General features: G+C 47.5%; 1 protein-coding gene across 3 annotated transcripts in view; it reads right to left on the bottom strand.

Annotated features, from left to right (window-relative positions):
• The window catches only part of SCUBE1 (signal peptide, CUB domain and EGF like domain containing 1), a 322,235-nt gene that overhangs the window by 109,495 nt on the left and 193,705 nt on the right, over positions 1–19,035 (bottom strand). For all 3 annotated transcript variants that reach the window (XM_063928925.1, XM_063928926.1, XM_063928924.1), the window contains one exon: positions 6,503–6,625. In XM_063928925.1, the coding sequence (XP_063784995.1) occupies positions 6,503–6,625 (123 nt within the window). The remainder of the gene's footprint in view (positions 1–6,502; positions 6,626–19,035) is intronic.

Raw genomic sequence — 19,035 nt, forward strand, 5'->3', positions numbered from 1 at the left:
ACTATATACAATTCTTGCAGAAGTAGTCCGCACTTGGGACGGGCGCCCAGCATCCTCTACGGACTACGAGAAAAAGATTTACCGGTAGGTTTAAAATCTTATTTTCTCTTACGTCCTAGAGGATGCTGGGGACTCCGTAAGGACCATGGGGATTATACCAAAGCTCCCAAACGGGCGGGAGAGTGCGGATGACTCTGCTGCACCGATTGAGCAAACATGAGGTCCTTCTCAGCCAGGGTATCAAACTTATAGAACTTTGCAAAGGTGTTTGACCCCGACCAAGTAGCAGCTCGGCATAGTTGCAGTGCCGAGACCCCTCGGGCAGCCTGCCCAAGACGAGCCCACCTTCCTAGTGGAATGGGCTTTAACCGATTTTGGTAACGGCAATCCAGCCGTTGAATGAGCCTGCTGAATCGCGTCACAGATCCAGCGAGCAATAGACTGTTTTGAAGCAGGAGCGCCAACCTTGATGGCTGTATACAAGACAAAACAGTGCTTCTGTTTTTCTAACTCTAGCCGTTCTGGCTACGTAAATCTTCAAAACCCTGACCACATCAAGGGACCCGGAATCCTCCAAGTCACGTGTAGTCACAGGCATCACAATAGGTTGGTTCATATGAAAAGATGAAATCACCTTAGGCAAGAATTGAGGACGGGTCCGCAATTCTGCTCTAACCATATGGAAAACCAGATAGGGCTTTTATGAGACAAAGCCGCCAATTCCTATACTCGCCTAGCCGAGGCCAAGGCTAACACATGATCACTTTCCACGTGAGATATTTTAATTCCACTGTTTGCAGTGGTTCAAACCAGTGCGACTTAAGGAAACGCAACAGCATGTTAAGGTCCCAAGGCGCCCTCGAAGGTACAAAGGAGGCTGAATATGCAGCCCTTCTTTCACAAAAGTCTGTACTTTTGGAAGAGAAGCTAATTTCTTCTGAAAGAAAATGGATAGGGCCGAAATCTGAACCTCAATGTAGCCTAATTTTAGGCCCCAATTCACTCCAGTCTGTAGGAAGTGAAGGAAACGGCACAGATGGAATTCTTCCGTAGGAGCATTCCTGGCCTCACACCAAGAAACATACTTCTGCCATTTACGGTGATAATGTTTAGCTGTCACGTCCTTCCTAGCCTTTATCAGAGTAGGAATGACCTCATCCGGAATGCCCTCTTCCGCTAGGGTCCGGCGTTCAACCGCCATGCCGTCAAACGCAGCCGCGGTAAGTCTTGTAACAGACAGGGCCCCTGTTGTAACAGGTCCTGTCTTAGAGGAAGAGGCCACGGATCTTCTATGCGCATTTCCTGAAGATCCGGATACCAGGTCCTTCGCGGCCAATCTGGAACAATGAGAATTGTCTGTACTCCTCTTTTCCTTATTATTCTCAACACTTTGAGGATGAGAGGAACAGGAGGGAACACATAGACCGACTGGAACACCCACGGTGTCACTAGGGCGTCCACTGCCACCGCCTGAGGGCTCTTGACCTGGCGCAACACTTCTGTAGTTTTTTGTTTCTAGGCAGGATGCCATCATGTCTATCTGGGGCAGGTCCCATTGACTTGCAATCTGTGCGAAGACTTCCTGTTGAAGTCCCCACTCTCCTGGATGTAGATCGTGGTTGCTGAGGAAGTCTGCTTCCCAGTTTTCCACTCCCGGAATGAACACTGCTGACAGTGCGCCCACATGATTTTCCGCCCAGCGAAGAATCCTGGTGGCTTCCGCCTTGCCATTCTGCTCCTTGTGCCGCCTTGGCGGTTTACATGAGCTACTGCGGTGATATTGTCTGACTGGACCAGAACCGGTAGGTCGCGAAGCAAAGTCTCCGCTTGACGAAGGGCGTTGTATATGGCCCTCAGTTCCAGGACGTTGATGTGAAGACAAGTTTCTTGACTTGACCAGAGACCTTGGAAGCTTCTTTCTTGTGTGACTGCTTCCCAACCTCGGAGGCTCGCGTCCGTGGTCACCAGGACCCAGTCCTGAATGCCGAATCTGCGACCTTCCAGAAGGTGAGCTCTCTGCAACCACTACAGGAGAGACCCCTTGGCCCTGGGGGACAGGGTAATCAACCGATGAATCTGTAGATGTGACCCGGACCACTTGTCCAGTAGGTCCCATCGGAAAACCCTCTCCCTGACCAGAGTCATGAATTCCTGGGCCTTTTCTATCGGAAGATAAACCCTTTTCTGGTCCATATCCAGAAATATGCCTAAGAAGGTCAAAGGGGTCGTAGGCACTAACTGTGACTTCGGGATATTGAGAATCCAGCCGCGTTGCTGTAACACCTTCAGTGAAAGTGACACGCTGTTCAACAATTGCTCTCGTGATCTCGCCTTTATAAGGAGATCGTCCAAGTATGGGATAAATGTGACACCCTGCCTGCGCAGGAGCACCATCATTTCTGCCATTACCTTGGTAATGAAATTGGTAATGACAATCCTGCACCGCAAATCTCAGGTACGCCTGATGAGGTGGATAAATGGGAACATGAAGGTGTGCATCCTTCATGTCCAGGGATACCATAAAATCCCCCCTCACCCTTCTAGGCTGGCGATGACCGCTCTGAGGGATTCCATCTTGAACTTGAACCTTTTAAGTATAGGTTCAAGGATTTTAATTTTTAAAAAAAAGGGTCTGACCGAACCGTCCGGTTTCGGGACTTGAGTAATACGCCCTCCCTTGTTGTAGCAGGGGAGCTTTTACCACCACCTGTTGAAGACACCATTTTTTAAATTGCATTTAAAACTATCTCCCTCTCTGGGGGAGAAGCTGGTAGGGCCGATTCGAAAAACCGGCGAGGGGGCACCTCTCCGAATTCCAGCTTGTAACTCTGGAAGACAATTTCTATTGTCCCGGGATCCACCTGTGAGTGAACCCAGATGTGGCTGAAAAGTCGAAAACGTGCGGACTTTCTCAACGGAGCCCCAGCGTCATGCGGTGGATTTTGTAGAGGCCGGGGAGGACTTCTGCTCCTGGGAAATAGCTGTGGTTGGCAGCTTTCTCCCTCTGCCCCTACCTCTGGCAAGACAGGACGATCCTCGTGCTCTCTTGTTTGTATTTGAGCGAAAGGACTGCATTTGATAATGTGGCGCTTTCTTAGGCTGTGAGGGAATAAAAGGAAAAAAAAAGTATTTACCTGCCGTAGCTGTAGAGACCGGTATCCGTTCACATGGTCGACCATGTTATGGTCGACAGTCATTAGGTCGACCACTATTGGTCGACATTGACATGGTCGACACATGAAAATGGTTGACATGAAAATGGTCGACACGTGAAAAGGTCGACATGATTTTTTAAACTTTTTTTTCTTTTGGGGAACTTTTCCATACTTTACGATCCACATGGACTACGATTGGAACGGTAAAGTGTGCCGAGCGAAGCGGCAGCGGAGCGAAGGCACCATGCCCGAAGCATGGCGAGCGAAGCGAGCCATGCGAGGGGACGCGGTGCACTAATTGGGGTTCCCAGTCACTTTACGCAAAAAACGACACCAAAAAAAGTTAAAAAACTCACGTCGACCTTTTCATATGTCGACCTTTCATGTGTCGACCATGTGTCCATGTCGACCATGTCAATGTCGACCAATAGTGGTCGACCTAATGACTGTCGACCATAACATGGTCGACCATTCATACCGGAACCGTAGAGACCAGGTCCGAGAGACCGTCCCCAAACCATTCCTCACCCTTATGAGGTAAAAACCTACATATGCCTTTTTGAGTCGGCATCACCTATCCATTGCCGGGTCCATAGGACTCGTCTAGCAGAAATGGACATAGCGTTGACTTTAGAACCCGGTAGGCCAATGTCTCTTTGAGCATCCCTCATATGTAAGACAGCATCTTTAATCTGACCCAGGGTTAAAAAATTGGTATCCCTATCCAGGGTATCCAATTTTGTCGTTAAGGTATCAGTCCACTCTGCTATAGCGCTACAAACCCAAGCCGACGCTAACGCCGGTCTGAGTAAGGTACCAGAGTATGTGTAAATGGACTTTAATGTAGCCTCCTGCTTGCGATCAGCAGGATCCCTTAGGGTATATCTTGGGGTGGCAGTGCTACCTTTTTTGGATAAGCGTGTCAACGCTTTGTCTACCCTTGGGGAGGATTCCCACCGTATCCTGTCCTTGATTGGGAAGGGATACGTCATAAGAATCCTTTTGGGAATCTGCAGTTTCTTGTCTGGAGATTCCTATTTTCCAATAACTCATTCAGCTCATTAGAAGGAGTAATTGTTACCTCAGGTTTCTTTTCCTAATACCCGTGTACCCACGTGTCAGGGACCGGGGGTTCCTCTGTGATATGCAAAACCTCCTTTATTTCAATAATCATATATTGAATACTTTTAGCTAATTTTGGCTATAATTTTGAATCATCGTAGTCGACACTAGAGTCAGAATCCGTGTCGGTATTAGTGTCTACTATTTTGGATGGTGGGCGCTTTTGAGACCCTGAGAGTCCCTGCGACATAGGGGCAGGCAGAGCCTGACTCTGTGCATAATTTCTGGACTCCGCTTTGTCCAACCTTTTGTGCAATAAATTTACATTAGCACTTAACACATTCCACATATCCACCCAGTCAGGTGTCAGTGTTGCCGAAGGAGACACTATATTTATTTGCTCCACCTCCTCACTAGGAAAGCCTTCTACCTCAGACATGCCGACACACGCGTACCGACACACCACACATTCAGGGAATTCTCTTATCTGGAGACAGTTCCCCCACAAGGCCCTTTGGAGAGACAGAGAGAGAGTATGCCAGCACACACCCAGCGCTAATGACCAAGAAAAAACCCCAGTATGTTTATCCAAGATAGCGCTGTAATCATGTATTTGCGCCCAATTATGTGCCCCCCCCCCCACCTTCTTCAAAACCCTCTTTCACTGTGGTAAGCAGGGGAGAGTCCGGGGAGCTTTCTCTCAGTTTGTGCTGTGGAGAAAACGGCGCTGGTGAGTGCTGAGGGAGAAGCCCCGCCCCCTGAGTGGCGGGCTTCGGTCCCGCTCACATAATGAAAAAACTGGCGGGGGCTCTTTATATATACAGTGCCTAGCTGTATATACTTCATTTTGCCAGAAAATGAGGATATAATGCTTCCCAGGGCGCACCCCCCCCCCCTGCGCCCTGCACCCTTACAGTGACTGCCGTGTGTGAGGTGTGTGGGAGCAATGGCGCACAGCACTACCGCTGTGCGTTACCTCAGTGAAGATCTGAAGTCTTCTGCCGCTTTTGAAGTCTTCTTCTCATACTCACCCGGCTTCTATCTTCCGGCTCTGTGAGGAGGACGGAGGCGCGGCTCCGGGACGAACTCCAGGGTGAGACCAGTGTTTTCCGACTCCCTCTGGAGCTAATGGTGTCCAGTAGCCTAAGAAGCAGAGCCCTTGAACTCTTAAGAAGTAGGTCTGCTTCTCTCCCCTCAGTCCCTCGATGCAGGGAGTCTGTTGCCAGCAGAGCTCCCTGAAAATAAAAAACCTAACAAATAGACTTTCTCTCAGGAAACTCAGGGGAGCTCCCTGAAATGCACCCAGTCTCCTCTGGGCACAGTAGTAAACTGAGGTCTGGAGGAGGGGCATAGAGGGAGGAGCCAGTGCACACCCAAACCTAAAGTCTTTCTTAAAGTGCCCATGTCTCCTGCGGAGCCCGTCTATCCCCATGGTCCTTACGGAGTCCCCAGCATCCTCTAGGACGTAAGAGAAATAAGCGATTTGCAGTGCACATCCAGTGCGATTGATCATTGAGGTTCTCTGTGAGCAGATGATGGGGGAACTTATCAGTCTCATCTTCAATAGGAACACGGCTAACGCTACACGCAGACAATACTAGACACATCGGGGGTCATTCTGACCCGATTGCACGCTGCAGTTTATTGCAGCGGTGCGATCGGGTCAGAACTGCGCATGCGTCGGCGCCGCAGTGCGCCAGCACATGCCAGACGGCCGAGGACCCTCGGGCCTCTACGATCGCCTCTGCCTGATTGACAGGCAGAGGCGGTCGCTAGAAGAGGGGAAGGGGGGGGGGGGGGGGGGGGGCTGCGTTTGCCCGCCGTTTCGCGTTTGCGGTCCGGCCAATGCAGGCGTGGCCCTACTGAATGGGGGGCAGGCCGCAGAGCCTGCGTGTCGTCACACGCAGCCGCTGCGGGCCAGGGAGCGATGAGTAGCTCCCGGCCAGCACGCTAAAGCTGCGCTGGTCGGGAGCTACTCTTGAAGTGCAAAGGCATTGTCGCTGTGCGATGCCTTTGCACTTCTGCGGGGAAGGGGGGGGGGGGGCGGCGGCACTGACATGCGGGGCGGGACAGACCTGTGCTGGGCGTCCCCCCACATGTCAGTGTGGATGATCGTAGCTGTGCTAAATTTAGCACAGTTACGATCATCTCAGAATGACCCCCAAGGAACACAAGATGAATATAACAGCAGTGTGCAGTAACACTAATATTCCCTATGACCGCACAGTGAGAGTAATGCAGTTATGAGTGAAGAGCACGGGCAGGTCTGTGGGATATCCATTTACCTTGGCAGGTGCGCTCATCGGTCAGTAACTTGTAACCCTTCTGGCAGCTGCATTCGAAGCTCCCGACGGTATTGCGGCAGAAATGGTCGCAGCCCCCGTTGTTCACCAGACACTCATCAATATCTGTAAGAAGGAACGAGAATTCCAGTCAGCACTTTCCCGGTATACCTGTCATGGGCTGATAGTTTACGCAGCAGGGACGGAGTTCCCATAGTACAAAGTCGGTTAGAAGAGTCAGTACTGCCTGAAGGGCCTCACAAATAAGGCAGCATCTGATTTTGGGGCTCTCCCCGTTTTGTATCATCAGATATTCTGCTAGGAATGTCACCGGCTAAGTGGGACAGGACAACTCATCTTGAATCTAGAGCAACTACGGCACCCTGGATGTTACAAATACAGGTCTATGGAATTGCATAAATATTGAGGGGGGCTGTAACTGACCTTCTAAAGAGGACTAGTGGAGTAGTTGCCCATAGCAACCAGTTTCTAACTTACATTTGTCTAATACATTCTATAAAGTGATAGGCAGCAGATTAGTGGTTGCTAAGGGAAACAATTTTTTTTATATTGTGTATATACATAATTGTACGGGATCCGGTCTGAAGATCGACAGTGTCTAGGTCGACAATGTTTAGGTCGACCACTATAGGTCGTCAGTCACTAGGTCGACATGGATGGAAGGTCGACAGGGTTTCTAGGTCGACATGTGCTAGGTCGACAGGTCTAAAGGTCGACATGAGTTTTTCACATTTTTTTTCTTTTTTTGAAATTTTTCATACTTAACGATCCACGTGGACTACGATTGGAACGGTAAAGTGTGCCGAGCGAAGCGGTAGTGGAGCGAAGGCACCATGCCCGAAGCATGGCGAGCGAACGCGGTGCACTAATTTGGGATCCCAGTCACTCTACGAAGAAAACGACACACAATAAAAAAAATCCTCATGTCGACCTTTAGACCTGTCGACCTAGCACATGTCGACCTAGAAACCCTGTCGACCTTCCATCCATGTCGACCTAGTGACTGTCGACCTATAGTGGTCGACCTAAACATTGTCGACCTAGACACTGTCGATTTGATGAACCACACCCAATTGTACAGGGGGGCTGTAACTAACCTTCTAAAGAGGACAAGGGGAGTAGTTGCCCTTAGCAACCAGTTTCTAACTTACATGTGTCTAATACATTCTATAAAGTGATAGGCAGCAGATTAGTGGTTGCTAAGGGAAACAATTTTTTTTACATTGTGTATATAGATACATAATTGTATAAAATTCACATGACAACACTGTCTACACTGCAATGGATGCAAAACTTGCAGTAACTCATGGCAACGTGCTAACAACCCCACGTGCTAAAAACTTCAGCTAGACATATAACAGGTTAACGTTATAGCAAGTAGAGTTTTCCCTCCATTAGTGTAATACATAAATAATATACAATATCTTCAAAATTCCATATACTGCACACTATTCTCCTCTGTCTTCATTCACTAATGTAGCTTTCACCTTGTCTGTAGAAATACCACTTAATTCTCTCCAAATCAGTTAATACAGAGAAGGGGACACTGCACTCCGACAAAGCAGATCTCCAACCTATTGTTTCTTTTGCTGTAATTCCAACCGAGAGACATTCTGAAAAGCGGTGTATTATTTACAATAAAAACAGAATATTTATCGCTTTGCCAACTGATGTGTAATATCCCAAATTAAAGCCAGCTGAGTGATCTTGGGCTCGGAGAGCTAAATCCTACTGGTTCTGCTGTTCCTGGGGATTATATGCTGCACCTGAGGCAGACGAGCCACCTCTCCAACTATTATGCCCTACCAATCAAAACATGCTGGGACTTGTAGTTTCCCCACAACTGGAAAGCCACTTGTTGTCTAAGCCAACAGTACAGCAACAATAAACAGCAACCTTGTGACACTGCTCCACTGGCTGGGAGTACCAATGTTTAACGTATATACCTGTGTCAGGACTTTGGCTACCATTAATAAGTTTATCCAGCCTGGAGACAGCAGCAGTACCTAGTACTGACATGTCCCTGGGAACTGAGTACTGTCTTGTGGCTATATTCTTTATCAAGCACCATATTCACAACCTTAATTTACTGTATTTGGAATCAAGAGCTAGATCCGCAGCCAATGATCTCATTTCATTATCAGATTTTAATATCAGTGGCTTGGATCTCATCTAATGTACGCAGACAATCACTGCGGTCAGCTTCACAGATGTAAGCGGTGCAGACTGGCGGGGAGAACTTTGGGTGGGGACAGAGAGGATACTGATCTTGATCCAGCTTTGTGCGCACTGATATCAGTGCTGGTGCGTTATAATGTGACGGGAACAGAACAGAACCAGACTGGGTTACTCTGTACTAATGCTACATTCAAAGGCCCACTAGGGACCAGGCCTGGGATGCAGCATTTAACACAGGTCTCTCGTGAAAGGTTTTACATTGATTCAGGGTCCTACAATACTCTCCGCCAGTCTGCACAGCTTACATGTTACATGTGCCAGCAAATAAAAATATAACTCAATATCTTTTTTTATTACTGTTAGTATATGTTATTTAGGTTTTAGGGTACTTGGGAGGTACTCGGGGTGTGGTATGGAGGGACGACCACACTTAAGTCGACAGCGTCTAGGTCGATCACTATCGGTCAACAGTGTTTCTAGGTCTACATGTTGTAGGTCGAAAGGTCGACATGAGGTTTTGGGTTTTTTTGGGGGCGGTGTCGTTTTCTCCGTACAGTGACCGGAAACCCCAATTAGTGCACCGTGTTTGCTCGCCATGCTTCAGGCAAGTTGCCTCGCTCTGCTACCGCTGCGCTGGGCACAAGTTACTATTCCCAATCGTACAGACAAATGAAGGATAAATAAAGTGAGTGGGCGCCTAAGTAGGGTGAGAGAAACAATAATATATCAATACATTCCTTTTGGTTTGGTCAAAGGCCTCTTCATAGGTTCATTCCCCTTTTGACAGATGAAATTCTCACCATGTAGGAGAAAAAAATCAAAGATACATCATGTGTAGTACAATTAATTTAATACACTGACATACACATGAAACAAATTCAAACAAAGACAAATTAGAAGCAAAGTCCCCAAGTTCCGGTATAGATAGTTCAAACAGCACAATTACCAGAGTTCGTGGAGAACTGGTGTGAAGCAGCTCTCAAACAGGCGTGTTGGTAAATGATCACCAGAGAGTCTTCCCGGGTTGACAGTCTGGGATCGCCCTCGGGCAACAGGTACTGCAGTCCAAATTCTCAACCGTGACCTGGGGGTCCAGATAATTATCCGACGCGTTTCGACCCAAGTGCTCTGGGTCTTTCTCAAGGCAATGTGTCAGTCCTTGTGCCAAAGCTGTCAAAAGGGGAATGAACCTATGAAGAGGCCTTTGACCAAACCAAAAGGAATGTATTGATATATTATTGTTTATCTCACCCTACTTAGGCGCCCACTCACTTTATTTATCCTTCATTTGTTTGTATCATTATTGCTTTGAAGTGTTTGGAGAGACACTTTATTTGGATAATCAGGTTTTGGGCAGCCTTAGCGCGCAGTTTACATCACTCAATTCTGTTTTTTTGTGCATTTATTCCCAATCGTAGTCCACGTGGATCGTTAAGTACGAAAAAGTAAAAAAAAAGAAAAGAAAAAAATTGTGAAAAACTTATGTTGACCTTTTGGCCTGTCGACCTAGAACATGTCGACCTAGAGACCCTGTCCACCTAGAAACCCTGTCGACCTAGTTACTGTCGACCAATAGTGGTCGACCTAGAGACCAGATACCAAAATAAATGAAACTCCATACGGTACCGAAACACCCAATTTAGATATGTGACGTATCGCGGAGGGGTTGCGAGAAGGAGGACCAATCATCTGCTGCAATTGTGGAGACTGCAGCTTCTCATTGGTCCTCCACTCTCTCACCCCAGTGCAGCAAATTTAAAGTAGATCTCTTAAAAACTGTTTGCAGCCATTATTCCCAGGGGGCGCAGCAGGTGGGTCACATACTGTATAGCAGTTGGAGAGCAATGCAGCCTTCAGGCGGATTGAACAGCTTCTGACATCTGTAGAGTAGCCGGGCAAAGAAAGAGTATACATGATCTCTTTACAAACATGTATACAATAAGTGCATTATGCCAGGTAGCTTGGATCACGTGACACAGAACGACACAATCAGTGTATACATTATTCTGCAAGCTGCAATTTAAACACAAGTGCTCGGGCGAGCGCTGGCTGTATGAAACCGCCAGCCTTTATTCCACAGACAGGTGTGTTCCACAAGACAAAAGCCCTGGATTCTCAGGCTGAAGAACAGCTTCAGCTTGTACAAATGAACTATTACCTCTCTTTACAGAGGAGGGCACCACCTCATGTTAGGCGAAAAATAAAAGGCATCTGTATTCTTCCCAAAGAACACAATAAAAGTACTGTATGACCGTTTTAACCATTCGCTTGCTTAATGGAAAATAAACCGGCTTATAACATCCTAACCTCCCCAATGAACTTTAGTGGAAGCCCGTATTATCTAGTGCAGAGCTAGGATCCCAGTAATTATCTGAAACTTTGCATTCCCTTCAAGTGGATTAAAAAGAGCACAGCTATGCACAGAGTGTGCGGACATTCTCATGCATGCGTCAATACTAACACATGTATGTTACATTTCTCTCCTGTCCCGAGCGGGGCGCAGGTTTCTCCCTGGTAACCATGGCAGTGAGACAGCCGGCTTAAGGCATGTTTGCCTAGCGTAAGCTTTGGATAGCGCCCCTCTAGTCAAACAACGTGCCAGAAGATTAGCAAGGATTTCACAGTAAGGACAGAGGGTCTCTTCCAAGTAATAAGTAAAATAAGAATTTACTTACCGATAATTCTATTTCTCGGAGTCCGTAGTGGATGCTGGGGTTCCTGAAAGGACCATGGGGAATAGCGGCTCCGCAGGAGACAGGGCACAAAAAAGTAAAGCTTTACTAGGTCAGGTGGTGTGCACTGGCTCCTCCCCCTATGACCCTCCTCCAGACTCCAGTTAGGTACTGTGCCCGGACGAGCATACACAATAAGGGAGGCATTTTGAATCCCGGGTAAGACTCATACCAGCCACACCAATCACACCGTACAACTTGTGATCTAAACCCAGTTAACAGTATGACAACAGAAAGGGCCTCTTAAAGATGGCTCCTTAACAATAACCCGAATTAGTTAACAATAACTATGTACAAGTATTGCAGATAATCCGCACTTGGGATGGGCGCCCAGCATCCACTACGGACTCCGAGAAATAGAATTATCGGTAAGTAAATTCTTATTTTCTCTATCGTCCTAAGTGGATGCTGGGGTTCCTGAAAGGACCATGGGGATTATACCAAAGCTCCCAAACGGGCGGGAGAGTGCGGATGACTCTGCAGCACCGAATGAGAGAACTCCAGGTCCTCCTTTGCCAGGGTATCAAATTTGTAAAATTTTACAAACGTGTTCTTCCCCGACCACGTAGCTGCTCGGCAGAGTTGTAATGCCGAGACCCCTCGGGCAGCCGCCCAAGATGAGCCCACCTTCCTTGTGGAGTGGGCTTTTACAGTTTTAGGCTGTGGCAGGCCTGCCACAGAATGTGCAAGTTGAATTGTGTTACAAATCCAACGAGCAATCGACTGCTTAAAAGCAGGTGCGCCCAACTTGTTGGGTGCATACAATATAAACAGCGAGTCAGATTTTCTGACTCCAGCCGTCCTTGCAATGTATATTTTTTAAGGCTCTGACAACGTCCAACAACTTGGAGTCCTCCAAGTCGCTAGTGGCCGCAGGCACCACAATAGGTTGGTTCAGATGAAATGCTGATACCACTTTAGGGAGAAAATGCGGACGAGTCCGCAGTTCTGCCCTATCCGAATGGAAGATTAGATAAGGACTTTTATAAGATAAAGCCGCCAATTCAGATACTCTCCTGGCAGAGGCCAGGGCTAGTAACATAGTCACTTTCAATGTGAGATATTTCAAATCCACCTTTTTCAATGGTTCAAACCAATGGGATTTGAGGAAATCTAAAACTACATTTAGATCCCACGGTGCCACCGGAGGCACCACAGGAGGCTGTATATGCAGTACTCCCTTGACAAAAGTCTGGACCTCAGGGACAGAGGCCAATTCTTTTTGGAAGAATATTGACAGGGCCGAAATTTGAACCTTAATGGATCCCAATTTGAGACCCATAGATAATCCTGATTGCAGGAAATGTAGGAAACGACCCAGTTGGAATTCCTCCGTCGGAACCCTCCGATCCTCGCACCACGCTACATATTTTCGCCAAATGCGGTGATAATGTTTCACGGTGACTTCCTTCCGTGCCTTAATCAAGGTAGGAATGACTTCTTCTGGAATGCCTTTCCCTTTTAGGATCTGGCGTTCAACCGCCATGCCGTCAAACGCAGCCGCGGTAAGTCTTGAAAAAGACAGGGACCCTGCTGTAGCAGGTCCCTTCTCAGAGGTAGAGGCCACGGTTCGTCCGTGAGCATCTCTTGAAGTTCCGGATACCAAGTCCTTCTCGGCCAATCCGGAACCACTAGTATTGTTCTTACTCTTCTTTGCCGTATGATCTTCAATACCTTTGGTATGAGCGGCAGAGGAGGAAACACATACACTGACTGGTACACCCAAGGAGTTACCAGTGCGTCCACAGCTATTGCCTGTGGATCTCTTGACCTGGCGCAATATTTGTCCAGTTTCTTGTTGAGGCGAGACGCCATCATGTCTACAATTGGTCTTTCCCAACGGTCTATTAACATGTTGAAGACTTCTGGATGTAGACCCCACTCTCCCGGATGAAGATCGTGTCTGCTGAGGAAGTCTGCTTCCCAGTTGTCCACGCCCGGGATGAACACTGCTGACAGTGCTATCACGTGATTCTCCGCCCAGCGAAGAATCTTGGCAGCTTCTGCCATTGCACTCCTGCTTCTTGTGCCGCCCTGCCTGTTTACATGGGCGACCGCCGTGATGTTGTCCGACTGAATCAACACCGGCTTTCCTTGCAGGAGAAGTTCCGCCTGGCTTAGAGCATTGTAGATTGCTCTTAGTTCCAGAATGTTTATGTGAAGAGACTTTTCCAGACTCGTCCATACTCCCTGGAAGTTTCTTCCTTGTGTGACTGCTCCCCAGCCTCTCAGGCTGGCGTCCGTGGTCACCAGGATCCAATCCTGAATGCCGAATCTGCGGCCTTCTAATAGGTGAGCCTTCTGCAACCACCACAGAAGTGACACCCTTGTCTTTGGTGACAGGGTTATTCGCAGGTGCATCTGCAGATGCGACCCTGACCATTTGTCCAACAGATCCCTTTGGAATATTCTTGCATGGAATCTGCCGAATGGAATTGCTTCGTAAGAAGCCACCATTTTTCCCAGGACTCTTGTGCATTGATGTACTGACACTTTTCCTGGTTTTAGGAGGTTCCTGACCAGATCGGATAACTCCTTGGCTTTTTCCTCTGGAAGGAAAACCTTTTTCTGAACCGTGTCCAGAATCATTCCTAGGAACAGCAGACGAGTTGTCGGGATTAAATGGGATTTTGGAATATTCAGAATCCACCCGTGTTGTTTTAGCACCTCTTGAGATAGTGCTAAAGCTGTCTCCAGCTGTTCTCTGGACCTTGCCCTTATTAGGAGATCGTCCAAGTATGGGATAACTAATACGCCTTTTCTTCGAAGAAGAATCATCATCTCGGCCATTACCTTGGTAAAGACCCGAGGCGCCGTGGACAATCCGAACGGCAGCGTCTGAAACTGATAGTGACAGTTTTGAACAATGAACCTGAGGTACCCCTGGTGTGCGGGGTAAATCGGAACGTGTAGATACGCATCCTTGATGTCCAAGGATACCATAAAGTCCCCTTCTTCCAGGTTCGCTATCACTGCTCTGAGTGACTCCATCTTGAACTTGAACTTTTTTATGTAGAGGTTCAAGGACTTCAGATTTAGAATAGGCCTTACCGAGCCATCCGGCTTCGGTACCACAAATAGAGTGGAATAATACCCCTTTCCTTGTTGTAATAGGGGTACTTTGACTATCACCTGCTGAGCGTACAGCTTGTGAATGGCTTCCAACACCCTCTCCCTTTCGGAAGAGACGGTTGGTAAGGCAGACTTCAGGGAACGATGAGGAGGATCCGTCTCTAATTCCAACCTGTACCCCTGAGATATTATCTGCAGGATCCAGGGGTCTACCTGCGAGTGAGCCCACTGCGCGCTGTAATTTTTGAGACGGCCCCCCACTGTCCCCGAGTCCGCTTGAGAGGCCCCAGCGTCATGCTGAGGTTTTTGCAGGAGCCGGGGAGGGCTTCTGTTCCTGGGAAGGAGCTGCCTGTTGGTGTCTCTTCCCTCTTCCTCTGCCTCGTGGCAGGTACGACAAGCCCTTTGCTCTCTTATTTTTGTAGGAGCGAAAAGGCTGCGGTTGAAAGGTCGGTGCCTTTCTCTGTTGGGGAGTGACTTGAGGTAAAAAAGTGGATTTCCCGGCAGTAGCCGTGGCCACCAAGTCTGATAGACCAACTCCAAATAACTCCTCCCCTTTATACGGCAAAACCTCCATGTGACGTTTTGAATCCGCATCGCCTGTCCACTGTCGTGTCCATAAGGCTCTTCTGGCTGAAATGGACATAGCACTCACCCGAGATGCCAGTGTGCAAATATCCCTCTGTGCATCACGCATATAGATAAATGCATCCTTTATTTGTTCTAACGACAGTAAAACATTGTCCCTATCTAGGGTATCAATATTTTCAATCAGGGATTCTGACCAAACTACTCCAGCACTGCACATCCAGGCAGTTGCTATAGCTGGTCGTAGTATAACACCTGCATGTGTGTATATATTCTTTTGAATAACTTCCATCTTTCTATCTGATGGATCCTTAAGTGCGGCCGTCTCAGGAGAGGGTAACGCCACTTGTTTGGATAAGCGTGTGAGCGCCTTGTCCACCTTAGGGGGTGTTTCCCAGCGCGCCCTAACCTCTGGCGGGAAAGGGTATAATGCCAATAACTTTTTTGAAATTATCAACTTTTTATCAGGAGCAACCCACGCTTCATCACACACGTCATTTAATTCTTCTGATTCAGGAAAAACTGTTTGTAGTTTTTTCACACCATACATAATACCCTGTTTTACGGTATCTGTAGTATCAGCTAAATGTAACGTCTCCTTTATTGCCAAAATCATATAACGTGTGGCCCTACTGGAAAATACGTTTGAATTTCTACCGTCGTCACTGGAATCAGTGCCCGTGTCTGGGTCTGTGTCGACCGACTGAGGCAAAGGGCGTTTTACAGCCCCTGACGGTGTTTGAGGCGCCTGGACAGGCATTAATTGATTGTCCGGCCGCCTCATGTCCTCAACTGACTGTTTAAGGGAAGATAAACCATCACGTAATTCCACAAATAAAGGCATCCATTCTGGTGTCGACCCCCTGGGGGGTGACATCTGCATATTTGGCAATTGCTCCGCCTCCACACCAATATCGTCCTCATACATGTCGACACCACGTACCGACACACACCGCAAACTCACAGGGAATGCTCTAATGAAGACAGGACCCACTAGCCCTTTTGGGGAGACAGAGGGAGAGTCTGCCAGCACACACCACAAAGCGCTATATATACAAGGGATATCCTTATATTAAGTGCTCCCTTATAGCTGCTTTAATATATATATATATAGCCATTAATGTGCCCCCCCTCTCTGTTTTACCCTGTTTCTGTAGTGCAGTGCAGGGGAGAGACCTGGGAGCCGTTCTGACCAGCGGAGCTGTGACAGAAAATGGTGCCGTGTGCTGAGGAGATAGGCCCCGCCCCTTTTTCGGCGGGTTCTTCTCCCGCTATTTTTCCAGTCAGGCAGGGGTTAAATATCTCCATATAGCCCCTATGGGCTATATGTGAGGTATTTTTAGCCTTGTATAAGGTTTATATTTGCCTCTCAGAGCGCCCCCCCCCAGCGCTCTGCACCCTCAGTGACTGCCCAGTGAAGTGTGCTGAGAGGAAAATGGCGCACAGCTGCAGTGCTGTGCGCTACCTTATGAAGACTGAGGAGTCTTCAGCCGCCGGTTTCCGGACCTCTTCACGCTTCAGCATCTGCAAGGGGGTCGGCGGCGCGGCTCCGGGACCGGACTCCACGGCTGGGCCTGTGTTCGATCCCTCTGGAGCTAATGGTGTCCAGTAGCCAAGCAGCAAATCCACTCTGCATGCAGGTGAGTTTACTACTTTCCCCCTAAGTCCCACGTTGCAGTGATCCTGTTGCCAGCAGGACTCACTGTAAAGAAAAAAAAAAAAAACCTAAACTAAACTTTCTCTAAGCAGCTCTTTAGGAGAGCCACCTAGATTGCACCCTTCTCGTTCGGGCACAAAATCTAACTGGAGTCTGGAGGAGGGTCATAGGGGGAGGAGCCAGTGCACACCACCTGACCTAGTAAAGCTTTACTTTTTTGTGCCCTGTCTCCTGCGGAGCCGCTATTCCCCATGGTCCTTTCAGGAACCCCAGCATCCACTTAGGACGATAGAGAAAATGTGTTCCCTTTTCCTTCATCCGCAAGGCATTATGAAATCTATCCATGGACGGGGTCAAATACATATAAAGGCGATTAAAGCCTGTAGGGTCTAGCGCTCTGTATATGCAGTGCAGTGCCGCCCGTTTTGGGGACCTATTTAGGTGTTGTATTAGTGATATAGCAGCCCACATGCTCATATCCATAGTTACATAGTTGTTGAGGTTGAAAAAAGACAAATGTCCATCGAGTTCAACCTGTTATTATAATTATAATTATTATTTTTTTAATATTAATTAAAAATTCCGCTAGGAATTTATCTAATCCATTATTAAACTTATTGATTGAGTCCACCATTACTACCTTCTCTGGCAGAGAATTCGAAATCCTTACTGCTCTTACTGTGAAGAACCCTTTTCTCTGTTGTGTATGGATTTTTTTTTCTTTAACCTCAGGGAATGTCCTCGTGTCCTATGTAGTATGTTTTTGATAAACAAATCGTTTGATAAATCCTTGTATTGTCCCTTAATGTATTTAAAAATATTAATAATGTCTCCTCTCAGTCGCCTCTTTTCCAGTGTAAACAAATCTAACCTTCTTATGGCCCATACACACGGTGAGATTCGGTCTATGCCCGATTCTCACTATGCGACAGGGGCTAGATCGGCACATAGTCAGCATCGCAAGCACATAATGAGTGTGCTTGCGATACTGACTATGTGCGATTTTGGCTAAGTGTCAATTTTGACTCTCTCTTCTATAGATAGTCAAAATTGACTTGCCTGCACAGTCTATCTAGTCTTGCGATGCCGACCGCGCATCGGCATCGAATCGGGATCACAAGGTGACTTTCACCTTGGGATCTGCACTAACTTTTCTTACGATTTTGACTATATAGTCAAAATCGTAAGAAAAAATCTCACCGTGTGTACACACCATAAGTCTTTCCTCATAATCCAGTGCCTCTAACCCCTTAACCAGTTTAGTGGCTCGCCTCTGAACCTTTTTGAGTTCCAAGATATCTTTTTTATAGTGAAGTGCCCAGAATCGTACACAATATTCCAGGTGTGGCCGCACCAATGATTTATACAGTGGCAGGATTACACTCTCATCCCTTGTCTCCATTCCCCGTTTTATGCATGATAACACCTTATTTGCTTCTGTCGCTGCATTTTGACATTGCATACTGCTACTAAATTTACTGTCGATGAGCACTCCCCAAATCTTTTTCAACTACTGTTATCCCTACATTTTCCCCATTTAGTTTATATGCTGCCTGAATGTTCTTAGTACCAAAGTGCATAACTTTACATTTGTCTGTATTGAACCTCATTCTCCATTTATCTGCCCAGACCTCAAGTCTAGATAATAAGAATTTACTTACCGATAATTCTATTTCTCGGAGTCCGTAGTGGATGCTGGGGTTCCTGAAAGGACCATGGGGAATAGCGGCTCCGCAGGAGACAGGGCACAAAAGTAAAGCTTTTACAGGTCAGGTGGTGTGTACTGGCTCCTCCCCCTATGACCCTCCTCCAGACTCCAGTTAGATACTGTGCCCGGACGAGCGTACACAATAAGGGAGGATTTTGAATCCCGGGTAAGACTCATACCAGCCACACCAATCACACCGTACAACTTGTGATCTAAACCCAGTTAACAGTATGATAACAGCGGAGCCTCTGAAAAGATGGCTCACAACAATAATAACCCGATTTTTGTAACTATGTACAAGTATTGCAGATAATCCGCACTTGGGATGGGCGCCCAGCATCCACTACGGACTCCGAGAAATAGAATTATCGGTAAGTAAATTCTTATTTTCTCTATCGTCCTAGTGGATGCTGGGGTTCCTGAAAGGACCATGGGGATTATACCAAAGCTCCCAAACGGGCGGGAGAGTGCGGATGACTCTGCAGCACCGAATGAGAGAACTCCAGGTCCTCCTTTGCCAGGGTATCAAATTTGTAAAAATTTACAAACGTGTTCTCCCCTGACCACGTAGCTGCTCGGCAGA

Source organism: Pseudophryne corroboree, chromosome 6 (assembly GCF_028390025.1).
Source record: "Pseudophryne corroboree isolate aPseCor3 chromosome 6, aPseCor3.hap2, whole genome shotgun sequence".
NCBI classification, from domain to species: Eukaryota; Metazoa; Chordata; class Amphibia; order Anura; family Myobatrachidae; genus Pseudophryne; species Pseudophryne corroboree.